The sequence below is a fragment of the Sus scrofa genome, chromosome 12 (assembly GCF_000003025.6).
Source record: "Sus scrofa isolate TJ Tabasco breed Duroc chromosome 12, Sscrofa11.1, whole genome shotgun sequence".
In the NCBI taxonomy this organism is placed as follows: domain Eukaryota; kingdom Metazoa; phylum Chordata; class Mammalia; order Artiodactyla; family Suidae; genus Sus; species Sus scrofa.
In genome coordinates this window covers 16,171,184-16,191,639 of record NC_010454.4, presented here as the reverse complement: position 1 = coordinate 16,191,639, position 20,456 = coordinate 16,171,184, and the positions used below count along the sequence as shown (strand labels likewise).

The 20,456-nt window shown below is 38.8% G+C and overlaps 1 protein-coding gene across 9 annotated transcripts in view; it reads left to right on the top strand.

Moving 5' to 3' along the window:
• TLK2 (tousled like kinase 2) overlaps positions 1–20,456 on the top strand; it is a 127,394-nt gene that overhangs the window by 65,003 nt on the left and 41,935 nt on the right. For 7 of the 9 annotated variants that reach the window (XM_021068148.1, XM_021068145.1, XM_021068149.1 and 4 more), the window contains 4 exons: positions 10,071–10,166; positions 11,495–11,587; positions 17,563–17,673; positions 18,678–18,814. In XM_021068148.1, the coding sequence (XP_020923807.1) occupies positions 10,071–10,166; positions 11,495–11,587; positions 17,563–17,673; positions 18,678–18,814 (437 nt within the window). The remainder of the gene's footprint in view (positions 1–10,070; positions 10,167–11,494; positions 11,588–17,562; positions 17,674–18,677; positions 18,815–20,456) is intronic. The other 2 variants (XM_021068152.1, XM_021068151.1) reach the window with 1 other exon arrangement.

Below are 20,456 nucleotides of genomic sequence, written 5' to 3'. Positions count from 1 at the left end.
TCAGTAGAATCAGAGCGATCCCAGTCATGCCACTTTCCTGCTCAAAAGTGTTTAAGATGGCACACAAGGCCCTGCATGGTCTGTTTCCCACCACTTTTTTAAATAGCTTTTATTTTTATTTATTTGTTTATTTCTGCTTTTTTTGTTGTAGTTGTTAGGGCCGCAGCTCACCTACTGAGTGAGACCAGGGATGGAACTCGAATCCTCACTGATACTAGTTGGATTCATTTCCACTCCACCACAACTGGAACTCCTGTTTTCCACCACACTTTGATATCTCTTACTGTTGTCTCCCTTCCTCACCAAGTTCTATCCATACTGGCTTCCTTTCTTCCTGAAATATTACATGCTGTCACCTCAGGGCCTTTGCACTTGCTGTTGCCTTTGCCTTAATGCTCTTCCTCTAGATACTAGTATTCCTTGCTCCCTTGGTTCTCACTAGTCTTTGCTTAAATTTACCCTATTAGAGAGGCCTACCCTGACTACACTGTATAAAATAGCACTCCTTCCTGCCCACCCCACACATTATGTAGCTCCTGTGCCCTACTTTTTCTTAGTCTGATTCCCCAGCGCCCAGTCCACTGGTTTTGTAAGCTTCATCAGGTCAAGGTCTTGCTTTGTTTATTTTTTTATATCTCCAATGCCAGAACAGGATCAGCTCTCATAAGGCCCTCATTATAGTTATATGTAATTATATGTTGTATGAATTAATCAGAACATCTTTCATATAAAGACTAGTTAAATAAAAATATAATACATATATAGTGGAATCCTCTACGGTTGATCAAATCAATGATATATATATGCTAACAGGGAAAGATCTAGGGGCACAGTCTTTAAGGCATTAGCCTGCTGTGGCCCCCTTAGCCTGGCAAAGCAATAAAGCTATCTTTTTCTCCTTTACGCTCCCCCCCCAAAGAAAGATCTATGGATAGATATTGATAAATAAAAATAGGTGGCAGAATATAAGAAGTTTGATCCTTTAATGTTGAAACTCATATTGTTGTGTTGTTGTATATATATATAAGGATCCAGAGTGAGAAATAAATATAAATATTAACTTCAAATAATTTCTCTTATGTAATGAGCTTTAAATAAGGTCTTCTACACTCCTGGTGAGAAGGACGGGGCTGAGGAGGTGGACAGCTGACAATGGGAAAAAATTTTTGAGTTGTTTGAGCTGTTTGTATATTTTGGAAATGAAGCTCTTATTGGTCATATCATTTGCAAATAATTTCTCCCAGTCCATAGGTTGTCTTTTGGTTTTGTTTATGGTTTCCTTTGCTGTGCAAAAGCTTATAAGTTTGATTAGGTGCCATTTGTTTATTTTTGCTTTTATTTCTATTGCCTTGGAAGACTAATTAATCTGTCATTTTGGGGTTTTTTTCTTCTTTTTTTTTTAGGGCCGCACCCATGGCATATGGAGGTTCCCAGGCTAGGTGTCCAATTGGAGCTGTAGCTGCTGGCCTACGCCAGAGCCACAGCAATGTGGGATCCGAGCCGCGTCTGTGACCTACACCACAGCTCACAGCAACCCTGGATCCTTAACACACTGAGTGAGGCCAGGGATCACACCCACATCCTCATGGATACTAGTCAGATTCGTTTCTGCTGAGCCACAACAGGAACTCCCTCGTTGTGATTTTGATTTGCATTTCCTGTACACTAGTTATGTTGAGCATTTTTTTTTCATTTGATTATGCTCATTTGTATATCTTTGAAGAAATATCTCTATAAATCCTTTCACCATTTTAAAATTGGTTCATTTGTCTTTTATTATTGTTAAATATTGTGAATAGTTGACTCTTATCAAATATATGATTTGCAGATATTTTCTTCTATGGATTGTTTTACTTTCTTGAATGTGTCCTTTGAAGTACAGAAGTTTTAAATTTTGAGGATTTCCTGTCATGCATGGCACAGCGGAAACGAATCCGACTAGGACTCAGGTTCGATCTCTGGCCTCACTCATTGGGTGAAGGATCTGGCATTGCCATGAGCTATGGTGTAGGTCGCAGATTTGGCTTGTGGCTGTGGTGTAGGCCGGCACCTGTAGCTCTGATTAGACCCCTAGCCTGGGAGTTTCCATATGCCGAGGGTGTGGCCCTAAAAAGGAAAAAAGAAAAGTTTTAAATTTCGAAAATGTCCAGTTTATCTGTTTTTTTCTTTTGTTGCTTTTCTTTTTCCATACTGTAGCTAAGAAGGCTTTATCTAATATAAGGTCATGAAAATCTATTATTGTATTTTCTTCTAAGTGTCCTTTTAACTTTTATATTTGGGTTTATGATTCATTTTGTGTTAATTTTGTGTATGGTGTGAAGAAGAGGATCCAACTTTATTCTTATGTGTATGTGGGTATCCAGTGGTCCCAGCATCATTTGTTTGAAAAGACTGTTCTTCATTAAGTTGTCTTGGCACCCTTGTCAAAAATCAATTGAGTGTAAATGTAAGGGGATTATTTGTGGACTCTCAGTTGTACTCCATTGATTTATATGCCTATCCTGATGCCAGTACCACAGCTGTCTTAATTACTGTAGCTTTGTGGTAATTAAGTTTTGCAGTCAGGGACTGTGAGTCGCCCCAAATTTGTTCTTTTTCAAGATTTTTTTGGCTGTGGGATCCCTTGCATTTTATGTGAATTTTAGGATCAATTCACATTTCAATTTCTGTAATGGAATTTTTAGAAGTTGTGCTAACTTTGTAGATTAATTTGGGAAGTATTGCCCTCTTAAAAATAGTAAGTCTTCCAATCCATGAATATGAGATATCTTTCTAGGTTTTTTTTTCTTTTTTCTTTTTGCCATTTCTTGGGCTGCACCCACAGCATATGGAGGTTCCCAGGCTAGGGGTTTAATCAGAGCTGTAGCCGCCGGCCTACACCAGAGCCACAGCAATGCAGGATCCAAGCCACGTTTGCAACCTACACCATAGCTCACGGCAGCGCTGGATCCTTAACCCACTGAGCAAGGCCAGGGATCGAACCCGCAACCTCATGGTTCCTAGTCGGATTCATTAACCACTGTGCCACGATGGGAACTCCTCTTTCTAGGTATTTAGTTATCTTTAACTTCTTTTAATAGGTTTGCAGTTTTTGATGTGTAGATTTTGCCCTTATTTTGTTCAAATTATTTATAAGAATGTAATCTTTCTGATGCTATTATTGCAAATAGAACATTTTTCTTTATTTTTAGTTGCTCATTGCTAGAATACAGAAGTACAATTGAAATTTTTTTTGTCTTTTTAGGGCTGTATCTGCAGCATATGGAGGTTCCCAGGCTAGGGGTCTAATCAGAGCTACAGCTGCAGGCCTACACCACAGCCACAGCAACGTCAGATCTAAGCCAAGTCTGCGATCTACACCACAGTTCATGGCAATTCCAGATCCTTAACCCACTGAGCAAGGCCAGGCATCGAACCCATGACCTCATTGTTCCTAGTTGGATTGTTTCTGCTGTACCACAATGGGAACTCCGGTAGGACTTTCTGTATACAAAATCATGTCACTGGTGAACATAGATAGTTTTACTTCTCTTCCAGTCCAAATGCCTTGAGTTTTATTTTCTTGACTAATTGCCCTGGCTAGAACCTCTGGTATAAAGTTGAGAAGTGACACTTTTGTCTTGTTCCAGATCTTAGAGGAAAGCATGTGATCTTTGACAGTAACTATTATGTTAGCTGTATGTTTTTCAGAGCCGGCCTTTTTTGGATTGAAAATGTTCTCTTCTTTTGTGAGTTTGTTGACTGCATTTATCATGAAATGGTGTTGGATGCTTTTTCTACATCTATTGAGGTGATTATATGGTATTTTTTTTTGTTCTTGAGGTCTATCCACTATTTATCTTTTTCTTCTGTCAATGCTGCTGGTCGTATCTTAGGCTTTTTCATTCTTGAAACTTACGTTTAGGAGTTCCCATTGTGGCTCAGCAATAACGAACCTGACTGGTATCCTGAGGATGTGGGTTCGATCCCTGGCCTTGCTCATTGGGTTAAAGGATCTGATGTTGCTGTGAGTTGTGGTGGAGGTCGCAGACACGGCTCAGATCTGGTGGGGCTATGGCTGTGGCTGGCAGCTGCAGCTCCAGTTCAATCCCTTGCCTGAGAAGTTCCACATGCCACAGGCGTAGCTCTAAAAAGACAAAAATAAAAATAAAAACAAAAACTTACTTTTTTATTTCAGAGAGACTTTATTGTTCTTTGATTTCATTGTTGTTGTTGTTCTGTTCTTTTTCACCTAAAATCCTATTAGATAGTTTTGGAACCTCTTGCTGTTCATGTTAAATCTCTGTGTCCCTTCATGTTGTTGCAGATGGCATCTTTCGTTCTCATTATGGAATATAATATTCCTTGTATGTATGTACCATATTCTTTTTTTTTTTTTTTTTTTTTTTTTTTTTTTTTTTTTTTTTTTTTTTTTTTTTTTTTTTTTTTTTTTGCTATTTTTGGCTACGCATATGAGTTCCAGCTAGTTGAATCGAGCTGTACACCGCCTACACCAGAGCACAGCACGCAGGATCGACCGCTCTGCACCTACACCACAGCTCACGCACGCCGATCGTACCACTGAGCAGGCAGGACGACCGCAACCTCATGTTCTATCGGATTCGTTAACCACTGCGCCACGACGGGAACTCCTGTACCACATATTCTTAATCCATTCATCTGTCAGTGAACATTTAGGTTGCTTCCATGTCTTGGCTATTGTAAATAGAGCTGTAGTGAATATTGGAGTGCATGTATCTTTTCAAATTATGATTTTCACCAGGTATATACCCAGAAGTGGGATTGCAGGGTTATATGATAGTTCTCTTTTTAGTGTTTTTAAGGAACCTTCATACTGTTCTCCATAGTGGTTGTACCAGTTTACATTGTCAGCAACAGTGTAGGAGAGTCCTCAGCACTTAACTGCTTGTAGAGGAGGGTGTTGTTTTGATAGGTAAAACTATTTTACTCTTAGTGATGTTTTCCATTTCTTCCTTCATTATGTAAATTGTGGCGAGCACAGGGGTACTGTGCTGTCTTTGGAGCTTTTTTCTTCAGGTCACAATATTCGCAGTAGGAGCCCTACCCTGGACCTACTTACTGTTCATTTTAAAGTTTCTCTCTCTTTTGGGAGTGGGGAGGTGCTTTTTAGGCCCGTACCTATGGCATATGGAAGTTCCCAGGCTAGGGGTCAAATCGGAGCTGCAGCTGCCAGCCTACACCACAGCCACAGCAAGGTGGGATCTGAGCCATGTCTGTGACCTACACTATAGCTCACGGCAATGCTGGATCCTTAACCCACTAGCAAGGCCAAGGATAGATCTGCATCCTCATGGATACTTGTCGAGTTTGTAAACCATTGAGCCACCTCGGGAACTCCCCATGTATTTTTTTTTTTTTTTTTTTTTTTTTTTTTTTTTTTTGTCTTCTTGCCATTTCTTGGGCCACTCCTGCAGCATATGGAGGTTCCCAGGCTAGGAGTTGAATCGCAGCTATAGCCACTGGCCTATGCCAGAGCCACAGCAGCGCAGGATCCGAGCCACATCTGCAACCTACACTACAGCTCATGGCAATGCCGGATCGTTAAACCACTGAGCAAGGGCAGGGATCGAACCTGCAACCTCATGGTTCCCAGTCAGATTCATTAACCACTGTGCCACCACGGGAACTCCCCCATATTGTTTTTTTCACTATTCATATGTAAGAGATCAGTTCTTATGCTTTACCCTTGGGCCAGAAGCAGCAGTATCCAGGACCCTCATTATGCAAAGGGGAGATTAGAGGGATCCTATTGGATGATACAGGTTTTAAAAGTCTGATAGTTTTCCCATGAATCACTCCTGCTTTTTTGTAAACATAAATCACAATGTGGAGCTTTGTAGGAGATCCCTTGAAAAGACCTAGCCCGTTTTACTGCTGATGTTTCCAGCTATGACTTGCTTTCACTTTCTCTATCAGTCTGCTTTTGAATGTTTCTTAAAATTTAAAGTTTTAGGGGAGTTCCTGTTGTGGTGCAGCAGAAACAAATGTGACTAGGAACCGTGAGGTTACGGGTTTGATCCCTGGCCTGGCTCAGTGAGTTAAGGTTCCGGTGTAGCTGTGAGCTGTGGTGTAGGTCGAAGATGTGGCTTGGATCCCACATTGCTGTGGCTGTGGTGTAGGCCAGCAGCTGTAGCTCCGATTCGACGTCTAGCCTGGGAACCTCCACATGCTGCGGGAGTGGCCCTAAAAAGCAAATTAAATAAATAAATAAATAAATAAATAAAGTTAAAAAAAAATTTCCGATTCTTGACTCTCCCTGGTTTCTTAGTGCTTTTACGATCTCACTTAAAAAATATCTCTGTGGAGTTCCCGTTGTAGCTCAGCAGTGGCGAACCTGACTTGTATCCATGAGGATGTGGGTTCAATCCCTGGCCTTGCTTGGTGGATTAAGCATCTGGTGTTGCCTTGAGCTGTAGTGCAGGTCGCAGATGAGGCTCGGATCCCAAGTTGCTGTGGCTGTAGTGCCGCTGCAGCTCTTACTGGACGCCTGGCCTAGGAACTTCCATATGCTGCAGGTTCAGCCCTAAAAAGAAAAAAAAAAAAAAAAAAGCCTGTGAATATCAGTTGGACTTTGGAAGATGCAGCTTATAATTATAAATTAGAAGCCTATTACTTTTACAATAGAACAAAGACTATAAAAATCTGGGTAGAATGTTTTGTGAAGTAGGGGTTGGGAGTAAATCTCTAACTACAGTGGCCTGCTTAGCAAGACCATCAACTTCTGTTCTCCTTTCTTTTATGATTCTGTAATCATGGATTTGTTGGGAGACTGTAAGCTCTCTTTGTTTTCCTGTTGCGTTTCTAGTGTTTAACATAGGATTAGGCACAGAGGTTCACAATTACCATCACATGAATGATCAGTAGTAGAGCATTTTGTTTTCTACCATGGATGCACTTGTCACAGGAGAGCTTTATATTTTTGTAGTTCTTTTACCTTTTGGAAGTATTATTTTCTTGTTCATGAAAATTTGTTACTTCTTTACCTATGTCCCACTTGCTCAGTTAACTTCCTGCATTTTTACTCTTGTCATGGGGCTATTTACATAAACTTCTTTTTGACTATGTACCCAGTGAGGCTTTAATTCTTCCACTTGTTTATTCTCTCTGCTTCGTCTGAATGAACAGCAGAGATATGAGCCATTTCCCAGGATCTTGCTTAAAGCACTGAGGGAAGTCAAAAAAACATCGTTGGTGTAACTAAAGTTGAGAACCAAGCTGTCTCCCTCTTGGATGTTCAGAGCTTCAGGACTTCGATTCTCATCCTATTTTCTGCAACCTAATGATAACTGAAGAAGGTAACGCTTGTGTCTTAGTGCAGCGTAATATGTGAGGTTTATAATGATGACCCTTAAGAAAAGGTTAGATTTGCCACATTGTGGAAGGGTTAGAAAACATTTTCAGTTATTTAGACTCTTCTAGACCTGTCCTTACTGAGCTCTGCACATTATTCAACCTCTTCAAGACTGATTCCTCATTTTTTACTTCTTTGATCCCCACATTGGTCTTCTCCCTTCTCCTCGAGTCCTTGTGCGGAACGTGAGAACCTGGCATGACCTCATCATCACCTCTCCTTGACTGCTTATTTCCTTCAAGTCTTAACATTCTCAAGGAAGTCAGCTCCAGCTCTCTAGGTTAGAGTCTGCACCCTGTTGTGTACTTCTGTAGCACATATCCTAATTGCAAGTTTTGCATTTATTACGTGACGACTGGGTCTGTGGGTTTTCTTTCTGTTTTCTTGGCTGTTGTGTCCCTTGGACCTAACACAGTGCTCTCAAGGAGTAATTGTTGAATGAATAAATGAAAATGGAGAGGATGATACTGCCTATGATTCAGGGTTGTTGTGAGCCTTTGGTGTAATTATGTGTAAGAATTCTTTTGTGTGTGTGTGTGTGTAAGAATTCTTAGCTTGCTGTGGCCTCTTCATAATAATATCTGTAACTTGATATGAGGCAGTCAGTCTGCTCTGGTCATTGAAACTGATTATTGTCTGGAGTTCCCTTTGTGGCGCAGTGGTTAACAAATCCGACTAGGAACCATGAGGTTGCAGGTTCGATCCCTGGTCTTGCTCAGTGGGTTAAGGTTCCGGTGTTGCTGTGAGCTGCGGTGTAGGTCGCAGACGCGGCCGGGATCCCACATTGCTGTGGCTGAGGTGTAGGCCGGCGGCTATAGCTCCCATTTGACCCCTAGCCTGGGAACCTCCGTATGCAACAGGTGCGGCCCTAGAAAAAGACAAAAAAAAAAAAAAAGAAAAGAAAAAGAAACGGATTGTTGTGGACAAAGATAGCCTTCAATTCTTGTTCCACAGTTAACTAGCTGTGACCCCACATAGGTGCCTAAAATCTCTGATTTGCATTTTCTTTATCTATAAATGTACATAATAACTATCTTACTGGGTTGTATAAGGATTATATGTGATCATGACCGTGAAGCATTTAGCTGACAGTAATTGCTCAGTAGGTGATGGTTTTACATTGTTTTAATGTTAATGACTAAGGAAATAATTAAAGGACTATATTGAAAGTATCAGGAAAAAAATTGACACATGTGGAAACACTATATTCTCTGATGAGATAATACTGTGTTTCCGTCAGTCTGTAATCCCCAGAATATCTAGTATTTTCTGATTGTGTCCGCGATGGGTTGTGTTGGGTATAATTTTAATTTTGGTATATAGGTCTTCCTCAAACTAAAAATGGATTGGGTTCTGATAAACGCATTGTAAGTTGAAAATATCATTTGTAAGTCCAAATGCATTTTCTACACCTAATCTACCAAACATCATAATTTAGGCTAGTCTACCTTAAACATGCTTGGAATAGTTACATTAATCTCCAGTTGGGCAGAATCATCTAAAACAAGGCCTGTCTTATAAGAGTGTTGAATTTCATGTGATTTATTGAATACTATACTGAAAGTAAAAACCAATATGATTGTCTGGGTACAGAATGGATTTAAGTGTATTGGTCGTTTACCCTCATGTCTGTGTGGCTGACTGGGAGCTGTGACTCCTTGCTGCCACCTGGCATCATGAGAGAGGATCATACCATATGTTGCTAACCCAGGAAAAGGTTTCTATTGAATGTGTGATGCTTTTGCAGTGTCATAAAGTTGAAAGTTGATAAGTGGACCCATTGTTAAGTCGAGGACCATCTGTTTAATTATGGCATATTCTTGAATTGTTGAATTATATTAAATCCTAAACCTTATAAATTTGAAAGTGCCTTAGAATGCTCTATCATTTATGTGTAAAAGTCACAGTCAGCAAGTGACAGTATTGGAAGTGAACCTGCATTTTTGGACTACTATGTGTTCATGGATGTTTGAGAATTTAGGACACTGTTCTGAATAGTAGTTCACAGTTCTTTCTGCCTGGAGTCACAGGCATTCTCTGTGCTTTGGATGCTTCACCAGGCTTTCTTGACAAAAGCGTATTAAAATACAGTTGACCCTTGAACAACTCAGGTTTGGACTGACTTATATGCAGGTTATTTTTTTCGATAAATGCATACTCCAGTACTATACCATCTGAGATTGGCCGAATCAGCATATTGGAACCATGGATTTGGAGGGCCATCTGTATTTTTGTGTGTGTGGCTGTGCCTGCAGCAAGCAGAAGTTCCCAGGCCAGGGATCAAACCTGAGCTGCAGCAATGACAATGTCGACTTCTTAACCACTGGGCCACCTGGGAACTCATATATGTGAATATCTGACTGCACTGCAGCAGAAAGGTGAGGGAGTGTCGGCACTCCTAACCTGTGCATTGTTCAAGGGTCAGCTGTACAAGTGAAAAGGCATCTACATATTTAAAAACTTATTTATGAGCATTTGATACTTCAGACTCTTTACAGTGACATGGTCCAAGCCACTGTGTCTAGCCCTTACTTCTCACTTGAATTGTTTTTACTTTCATCTTGGCTACATGGCTCTGACTTCTGACTTCCATCAGAAAGTGTTTGTTTTATATGGAGTTAATCATTTGCATTCACACAAATGTTTGTTGAGAAAAATGCAAAACTTTCTTGTGATTAGTGATACACCTTTATTACAGGCTCAGCAAAACAGTCCCTCGTCTACGGGATCTGGCAACACAGAGCATTCCTGCAGCTCCCAAAAACAGATCTCCATTCAGCACAGACAGACGCAGGTAGGTCGGTGATAGGTGAACAGGGGGAAGGAACTGCGTAGGAATAAATGCTAATAACTACAGATAAAATCTGGGTCCTTCGTCTTCCCTTTACTCCTCTGGCTTCACCTCATCATTTGTTGTGTATCATATTCAAAACTGGCATTATGAATATTTAAAGTCTTTTGGGACGTACTTTGAACTTTGTGAAGTTTTCTTGGCCTTTCTGGTATATTACAGCAGAAGTGCTTACACTGCAGCATGGTGTTGAGGGCCTCCAGGCTAAGATTCAAATGCCAGCTCAAATTCCACTTTTTCTTTTTGGGCCTCACTTTTCTTGAGTACAGATAATCTGTAAAATGTGGTTGATTCATATTATCTCAGAGAGTTTATTCCTAACATTTGTTGGGATAGTGCTTACAGTAGGCTTCAGTGAGTCTTAATTCCCTTCTTTGTGAAAGTGTCTAATTTATTCCTTGTATCTACTCATTTGGCAAGACCTAGCTTAATTTTTTTCTTTAAATTGAAGTATAGTTGATTTACAATATTGTGTTAATTTCATGTGTATAGCACAGTGATTCAGTTACATATATGTGTGTGTATATATCTACATTCTTCTTTAAAATTCCTTTCCATTATAGTTTATTATAAGATATTGAGTACAGTTCCCTGTGCTATACAGCAAATCCTTGTTGTTTTAGGTAAATGTCTTTACCATATGACACAACATAAGCCCTTCTTAAACAGTCTTCAGAAACTGTTTAAGTTAAGGAATATTTATTGAATATTGTGAGCAATGTCTGAAAAAGATCTTGGATATATCTTCCATTTTGTGGTATTGAGCTATTGTACTGAGTTTTCTTGAGGCCTTTTGCCACCGTGCTGCCTTTTAGACAGGATCCTTGGCAATCTAGGAGAATTCCTTACGTCTCAAGAGCTGAACAACCCTCAGGAGCAAATTTTAATTATATTTGACTTAAGTTTTTGAACAGTTGAACAGACTTAGTTGAGCTTTCGTCTTTCTCCTTCTGATTGCTCTTTGTTTCCACTAGGTGGCGATTTTGTTCTTCAGAGATTTGGGTCATGCCTCTGGGCCTTTTCTGATCAGTTTCACTTCTAGAGTAGTATGTTTCTGTATCGTTCAATGCACAATTAGTTTTAGTATTCATGTAGTTGATTCCAGAGTTAACATATTTCCAAGTGCAAGTATAGCAGAACATTTAATGCTTAAAGAATGGAATGAGGAAAGCAGATTTGATTGCTTTTTTTCAGAAAAGTAATGAGAAAAATGTAATGACATGTAATACCTTGAGATTAATCCTAAATTTGTTTTCCCTTTATCTCTATAGTCTGACCTCACAATAGAAAAAATATCTGCACTAGAAAATAGTAAGAATTCTGACTTAGAGAAAAAGGAAGGAAGAATAGATGATTTGTTAAGAGTAAGTATTAAAATGTGGTAAGAGATTTTATAACAAGCACTGACAGATTTTATATATATTTGAATTATGTACATATCATAGAGATAATTACTATAGCCAAATAACAAAGTTAAAAAATAAACATTTGGATATTTTCCTTTAATCTGAGGGAATCTGAGTAAGGAACCAGTGTCAAATCTATATTCTAAATACTATCTTTAAATTGGGCAGTCTTAATTATAGAATTTTAATATTTAAGTACATACTAGAATATATGTGTGGAGCGTTGTATTCCATTTGGGATTGTGAGAATAGGTTTAAAATGTTATTCCATTTCAGAGAAATTTTTTTTAATATCCTTGAATTTTAAAAACTATTTCACAAGTACTTTTTAGCCCTGCTTTTGTATTTTGTATCTTTTACAACCTATTCATCTGATGTTTTATGTGCCTACCAGAGAAACTTTAAAAATAGCTAATCTGGAATTAAAATACACATCTAAAGAGTTCCCTGGTAGCTCAGTGGGTTAAGGATCCGGCATTATCACTGCTGTGGCTCATGTCTCTGCTGTGGCACAGATATGATCCCTGGCCCCAGAACTTCCTCATGCATGTTAAATAATTTTTTAACATGCAGTTTGGCTTATTGACTGACCTACTCTGTAAAAAAATTTTTTTTAGAATTTATCTTGTGGCTCAGCAAGTTAAGCATCAGGTGGTGTCACTGCAGTGACTTGGGTCCCTACTGTGGCACACGTTCAGTTCCTGGCCCAGGAATTCCACATGCTGTGGGCATGGCAAAACAAGAAAAAGAAAAAAAAATTTTAAGGTTTATTGTTTTCTTATTATAAAAACAATGCATGTTTTTTATAAATTTAGAGGATATTGAAAAATAAGACAACCATTATTTCAGTAACTGAGGTAAATCATCTGGTACATTTACTTAAGTAATTTTCTGAGCTGTTTGTAGTATGTGTACATATATGTGTGTATGTATATATATGTATAAATGCATCTATACATAAATACTACCAATTTAGAAGTAAAATTAGCTAACATTTTAATCTTCTTCAGTGATTTAGAAGGTGTAGGTTTGATCCTTATTTGTACTAATGCAGTAGTTTTCACACTGGCTCTGTGGGGCTCTGTTCTATAGCAGAACTTCCAGGGTCCTAGATACAGCTGGGTGGAGATCTGCAGCCTTCCTTTTATCACTGTTTCTTATTGTGTGAGACTTTGTTTGAATAAAGATTCAGTTTAATAATAAAGATATCACTGTATTTGTGATAATCTCTCCTCTAAAAAATTTTACCTATATTTTAATTAACAAAATATAGTATTAAATAGTGTGTTTGACCCACTCCTATATAAAATCTGGAATTTAGCCTAAATCTAAACTATAGGCCTGGTCTTAATGAGTAAAATCTGATATTCTTAGAGTATTATTATATTAAAAAACTATTTTGTTTAAGAATAGTTCTTACATTTATAGATAGTTTTAGGACCAGATTTATAATAACTACTTAAACTCGTTTGTTTTGTTTTGTTTTTTAATGGTTGCACACACGGCATATGGAAATTTTTGGGCCAAGGATTGAAACTGAGCCACAGCTGTAACTTCTACCACAGCTATGGATGTTCCCAGACTAGGGGTCACATCAGAGCTACAGCTGCTGGCCTATACCACGGCCACAGCAACGCAGGATCCGAGCCGTGTCTGTGACCTACACCTCAGCTCTCTGCAACGTTGGGTCCTTAACCCAGTGAGTGAGTCCAGGGATTGAACCCACGTCCTCATGGATACCATTTGGGTTCGTTACTGCTGAGCCATGATGGGAACTCGGTGTTTTTTGGGGGGGACAGGGGGGTTGCTGCACATGGAGGTTCCCGGGCTAGGGGTCAAATCAGAGCTACAGCTGCCAGCCTATACCATAGCCACAGCAGTGGGGGTGTAGGTGTCTGTAGCCTACACCACAGTTCATGGCAATGCTGGATCCCCAACTCACTGAGTGAGGCCATGGATCAAACCTGCATCCTCACAGATACTGGTCGGATTCATTTCACTGTGCCACAATGGAAACTCCTAATTACAGTTTTTGTATTCTTAGTTTATCTCTTGATTGACTGGAATTCATTTTTAAGTAATTGTTTTTCAAGAAGAAGGTATCAGTGTTAAATTTTTGGTGAGCTGAGAATTCTCTCTTGCCTTCTCACATAAAGGAGAGCACTGTGTGTGTAAGATTTTTATGTTATAACCTATTGACCACCTCCTCTCACCTTCCCAGTGTAACATGTGCATACCCCATTTAAGTTTTTCTAGCATTTAATCTTTTAGAGACGGCCAAAGGAAAAAACATTATAATGTTTTCCGCGATGACTGTTACTACCCTTACACCTCCACTCCCTGGCTTTATTCTTGTATTCAAAAAAATTTGGCAACAGTACGTCTACATATATGTCTCTGAATTTTTATTCCTGAAATGCAGGGTTATGTTTAATTTTTGCCTTTTTCCATCTTATGTTGCTGCTTCTTTGATTTATAACGTGAATCTCTGGTCTCTTTTATTCTGTCATTTTATGTCTCATTTAAAATGATTGCCCTTCTTTCTCATCTTTTTTTTTTTTTTCCGCTTTTTAGAGCTGTACCTATGGCATATGGCATTTCTCAGGCTAGGGTTTGAATTGGAGCTGTAGCTGCCAGCGTATGCCACAGCCATAACATCTAGGGATCCAAGTTATGTCTGCAACCTACAGCACAGCTCATGGCAATGCCAGATCCTTAACCCACTGAGTGAGGCCAGGGGTCGAACCTGCATTCTCACTCGTGTTTGTTATCACTGAGCCATGACAGGAACTCCTGCCCTTCTCTTCTGAATCTCACTAAATGTTAATTGGCTTCTATATAGTTCCTGCTCTTTATTGCAACTGTGTGAATATTGATTCTGTTATTTATATTTTGAATTTACCTGCTTTTTTCATTATCTAATTCACTTTCTCATCCCATTCTGTACATTCTTTGTGGATTTTGGCTTTTTTTTTAAAAATTTTTTTTTGCATTTCATGGAAGGTGTTCTTTTCATGGAAAATGTTCCTTTGATTTCCATAGGAAGATCATTTTCATTGTTCTCAAAATGATGTTCCCTTTTATACTCAGAAATATTTTTCCTTAGGCCTGTTTGTTTGCTTTTTTGCAGCTCTCAGTGAGGACAGCCATGTTTAGGTGCATACCTATCTACATCTTTCATTGTTAGCGTATATGTATGTTTGCCTGAGGTTACTGTTACTCCTTCTCTTTTCACTTGGGTGTTGGTTGAATTGCCAGTGTTCATAATTAGGTATTGTGGGTTTTAAAAGCTCCTAACCCAAGTTAGTACTGGCAGGTTTTTGTCTAGAGTAGCTCTGCTGGACTGATAAACAAGCATGGGCTTTTGATCTTCCTTTAGGACCTGACTTTCTAAGATTGAGAAGATGGAGAATATGAAAAACTAATCCTAACTTAGGACTCTTTTTGGGTTCAAAAGAGGTCCACTCTCCTTTTCCAGGAAGCAGTATATTCCCTTTACTCACCACTACCCTCGCTCTACTCCTTGCTTTCTGAAGACTGTAGTTTTGTTTTGTTTTTTGTTTTTTGTTTTTTTGATATAGAGCTGTGCCAGTGAAATGGATATATCAAAAAAGGAGATGCTGAAGGACAGCTGCCATTTTTTCAAATTGATTAGAGCTTATGTTTCTGATCTGGAGGGACAAGAGGAGCGACCACTGCTCTCTAGATCTCCTTTCAGACAGGCACGCACTGTTCATTGAGTTTTTCTATTTTAGTGAGATGTTGGGTAAGGCTGTGTCAGGAGCTGCTAGCCAGGTGCTATTTTAAACCTGAACACAAAAATATTAGTGTTAGAGGAGTTCCCATTGTGGCTCAGTCAGTGAAGAACCCAACATAGAGTCCTTGAGGATGTGGCTTCAATCCTTGGCTCAATGGGTAGAGGATCAGGCATTGCCAGAAGTCGCATGTGTGGCTCAGATTGCTGAGGCCATGGCCTAGACTGGCAGCTGCAGCTCCAATTTGACCCCTAGCTGGGGAACTTGGATGTGCAGCAGATGCCACTAAGAAAATAGGGGAAAAGAAAGTGTTAGATACTACAAAAATTTAGAGTTCTTAAAATTTTAAATAAGCTGCCAGAGATTGATTGATTCTATATATTTGATTATAGATTTCACGTGAATGCTCACTTTCTAAAAACAGATTGAATTTCACATAAACATTACATAATCTTTGGCTTGCAGATTTATTTTTTTGGCTTGCAGATTTTAAAGTATTAGTAGTTAGTCATATTCACCCAGATGTACTTTGTGTTTGATAATGTGGAACTTAGAATCTAGGGCTTTATTAGAAGAACTAATAGGAAGAAAGTATATTTATGAAGAGAGTAGAAATTTGGAGATGGAAGCTGTTGTACACTAGTCACTTTAAAGCAAGGCTGAAAAGTCTCAAAAATTGAGTGTGTACCTTCCATCTTTTGTTTTTTACTCTTATAGAAATACTTCTATAATGGATTGGGAAATACTAGATTTTTTCCCCCATAGTTCAAGCAGATTATTATGAAGTATCATTTATTTGCCAAAAAAGTAGATATCTTTTGTTTAATGCAGAATAAATTTAGAAGATGCAAATCAGAATTTACCTTAGTGATTCTTTCCTTCTCTGCTATTGTAGCAGGCTTGACTTTTTCAAAGTACTTAGTCCAGCCTTCTGACCACTAAATTAGCTGCATATTTATGTTCTGGTATTCTTGAACCAAGACGTATATTCAACTTGTTTGTTGGTTCTGTCTTATGTGGGCATGGGTGTGCCTGGATTCTTTGGTAAGAAATGTTTGTATAAATCCATGTCTCTTTTTCTTTGGAAAGAAGAACAGAAAAAAGGACAATTGAACATAAAGATTATTAGATTTTTAAAAATTTTATTATGTTTTCATAAGTACTTAATCTGTAGGAAATGAAAGTGCTTAGACCCTTTCTATGAATTTTAATTTTTTTCTTGTCTTTTCAGGGCTGTACCCGAAGGATATGGAGGTTCCCAGGCTAGGGGTTGAACCAGAGCTGTAGCTGCTGGCCTATGTATGCCACAGCCATAGTAACTTCAGATCCAAGCAGTGTCTGCGACCTACACCACAGCTCATGGCAACGCTGGATCCTTTTTTTTTTGCTTTTTAGGACTGCATCCGTGGCATATGGATATTCCCAGGCTGGGGGTCAAATTGGAGCCGTAGCTGCTGGCCACAGCCACAGCAGCGCGGGATCCGAGCTGCAACTATGACCTACATACACCACAGGTCCCGGCAATGCTGGATCCTTAACCCACTGAGCTAGGCCATGGATCAAACCTGAAACCTCATGCATCCTAGTGGGATTCATTTCTAGTACACGGATGACGGGAACTCCATATGAATTTTAAACATTTATTCAGTGTTGGTTTTTTCTTTTATTTTGTTAAAGTTTAAGCATGTCACTGGCTTTGGGGAGGAATAAAATATCAATAGAAAAATCTTCCCACTTCTAATAACCAAATTCATGTTAAAATTTTTTTTTAAATTTTCTGGCTGCACCTGTGGCATATGGAAGTTCCCAGACCAGGGACTGAATCCAAGCCACTGCTGCAACCCATGCCGCAGCTGTGGCAACACCAGATCCTTTAACCCACTGCACCAGGCAGAGGATTGAACCCACACCTCCGCAGTGACCAAGCCACTGTAGTTGGATTCTTAACCCACTGTGTCACAGCAGAAACTCCCAGAATTCATCTTTAATAAATAAGTTTAATAAGAGAGAATCAGGAATGAAGTGTTTACCTTTTTAAAAAAGACATAGTCACTCTTACTTCTTTGAACCTTAATTTTGCTTTTAATTTAACAACAGAAATGGTTTTTAGACTCCTTCGCAACTTTTTGTATTACTCTGTCTTCCTTGGAGCTAATAAAAAATATTTTTCTATCAAAGGCCAACTGTGATTTGAGACGGCAGATTGATGAACAGCAAAAGATGTTAGAGAAATATAAAGAACGATTAAATCGATGTGTGACAATGAGCAAGAAACTCCTTATAGAAAAGGTAACTGATTAGTGGTGGCCTGAATTCTCTATCCCAAGATGCTTAGTGTGTGTCATTGGTGTGGCTTCTTACTCTTTACCTAAAATGAAAGTATTTCAAAGTAGGGCTTCTTAGGAAAAGACTCTTAATGATTTGACAATTAGAATTCTTTCTTGCATGGACACTGGACCAGCCGTCTGGAGTAATAACTTGGGACATTTTTTATGACTGTGTATTGCTTTGAGTGTAACATTGGTTGGACAGGGGCATCTTGTCCTAGTTGAGTTTATTTGGGCTGTTGCTTTCCAGAGTTCTTACATTCATCCTATTAATTAAAGCATGTTTTCCTGTTACTATTACAAACGTTTAGCAGTAGTTCTATTTCCATTTCAGAGATGGTATTTGGAGTAACTTAAAATGTATGTAATAATCTGATAATTAAATGTTTTGTGCTTTAAAAGTTGAGTGGCATATACTTGCGTATGATTATTTTAATTGGCTGGTGTCTTTATGGTAGTAACTGATTAGTTGCAACTTGCCTTCAATAGATATTAGTAACTATTTCTTGAACATTAAAAAAAAATTACATCTCTAGCACTTACTTAACGATGAAAATTTTAAGATGGCATTACTTCCTAATGAAATTATTACAAGTTTAAGACAGACTAGTGGTTACTTTTGCTAAAATCTTTGAAATGCTGTTAAAAAGATAGGGAACACTGATAAAAGAGAAGTGAATTATTTTATTAATGTCAAAGATAGTGAGGAGAGAACTTTGCTTCATCTCTTATTCCATTAATTTTATAGAAAGGAAAGCACTTTCTTCCATTTTTATGACAGGAATAATAAGGTTCATGTTAATATACAACATTTATTTAAAACTTTAGGGTACTTCCTAAAGTCAGTGTTGACTTAGCTAGTTGTACTGAGCATTAAACATTATAGTACAAAAAAATAAATGTAATGCTGTATATGAGTTCTCATAGAAAAATAAAAATATTTTCTATTTGTCCTTTTCCCCTAAGTCAAAACAAGAGAAGATGGCGTGTAGAGATAAAAGCATGCAAGATCGCTTGAGATTGGGCCACTTTACCACTGTCCGACATGGGGCCTCATTCACTGAACAGTGGACAGATGGTTATGCTTTCCAGAACCTTATCAAGTAAGTGAATTGTGATGATTAAATTGAGAATTGCAGAGTTGGCTTAGATTTAAATTTTTTTCTGTTTTTGTTTTTAGGGCCGCATCTGCAGCATATGAACGTTTCCAGGCTAGGGTTGGAATCGGAGCTGTAATTGCCAGCCTACCCCACAGCCATAGCAATGCCAGATCTAAGTCATGTCTGTGAGCTACCCTTTAGCTCGAAGCAACGCTGGATCCTTAACCCACTGAGCAAGGCCAGGGATCAAACCTGTGTCTTCATGGATACTAGTCAGGTTTGTTACCACTGAGCCATGACAGGAACTCTGATATGTAATAATTATGTTTAGATTTTTGTGAAGAGTTGGCTGAACATTTATTCTGGGTCCACCGAAAAATGAAATGGAAAAAGACCCAAGGAATGTATAAAATAAAATAAAGCCCTGGAAGAGCCGGATAGGACATGTCCTTGAGGCCCTTTAAGGGAAAAGTGTCCAGTCATCAGAGGCAAGGACTGAGCCCGTGCATGGTCAGGCTGATGACCAGCCCCACCTCCTGTGCCCATAAGCAACTTGGAGTCTCGAGCACTTTTTCACTTTATTATAACTTTGAAACATCCAAGTATTTACTCCAGGGCGGGAATTAACATTTAAAATCCTTAAATTCCAGCTGTGTAAATAGCTAATATTAGCTCAGGACTTCATGTTGTACCTTATGGTGTATTTTTGAATTTCTTTTGATTTGTTGGATCATTTCCAGCTGAGACTCTTGTTTGGGGAAAAGATGTCACATGGTATTTAAAAAACAAAACAAAACATGATATTTTAAATAATGGGGTCTCAAACTTCTGATCTGTGGATCAGTGTGAGTTGAAGGGTTCCATAGACGTCCTTTCCTACCTTTTCTGTCTTGCTGGAATAAATTACTGAGCATTGATCAGAGGGTCAAACTACTTTTGAGTAGTAGTGAAACATAAATAACAAATTTATGTCTAAAAGAAAAGTACAGATACTGATATTATTAATAATACTTTGTTAAAACTAACCTCTGGATTATACATTAGTCATCAGTGCTTTATATGTGATACATGAATTTCCAACTTAGTGTAGATATTATTTTTACCTCTCAAATGTACCTCACATATGCATATTTGGGTGTGATAAATAGTCTTTTGAATTAGGCCGGATGCCAGAGCCTCTGAACAGCATCCATTCTACACATAGGCGGCTGGCGATAGCAGAGTTGCACCAGGGTGGTGTAACTGGCTGCTGCGTGGAGCCATGATACCTGTTCCATAATAACACCCTGACCAAGATGTGCACGTTGCCCTGGAAGTGGCCTGCCAGCCCAGGACAGACAATAACTTGTATCCTCCATCACTGCCAAATCACCTGATGCTCAGACTGTGTCCCCGATGTGACAGTGACTACTGCCAGCCCTTGACAGTGGTTACTCCTCACGTGACAGTTTTTAAAATGTCCAACGACTTAAACTCACAAGGTAGTAGATTTGTATAGAGATATAAAATTACTTTTAAGAATGATTACAGTTTTTACTGATAGTAGCAGTATTTTAGCTTTATACTCTATAAGCAACCTGATGCCCAGGAGGTTCTAGAAATCTTAGATACTTAGTGTACAAAATGATGACTTTGCTGTAGAGCC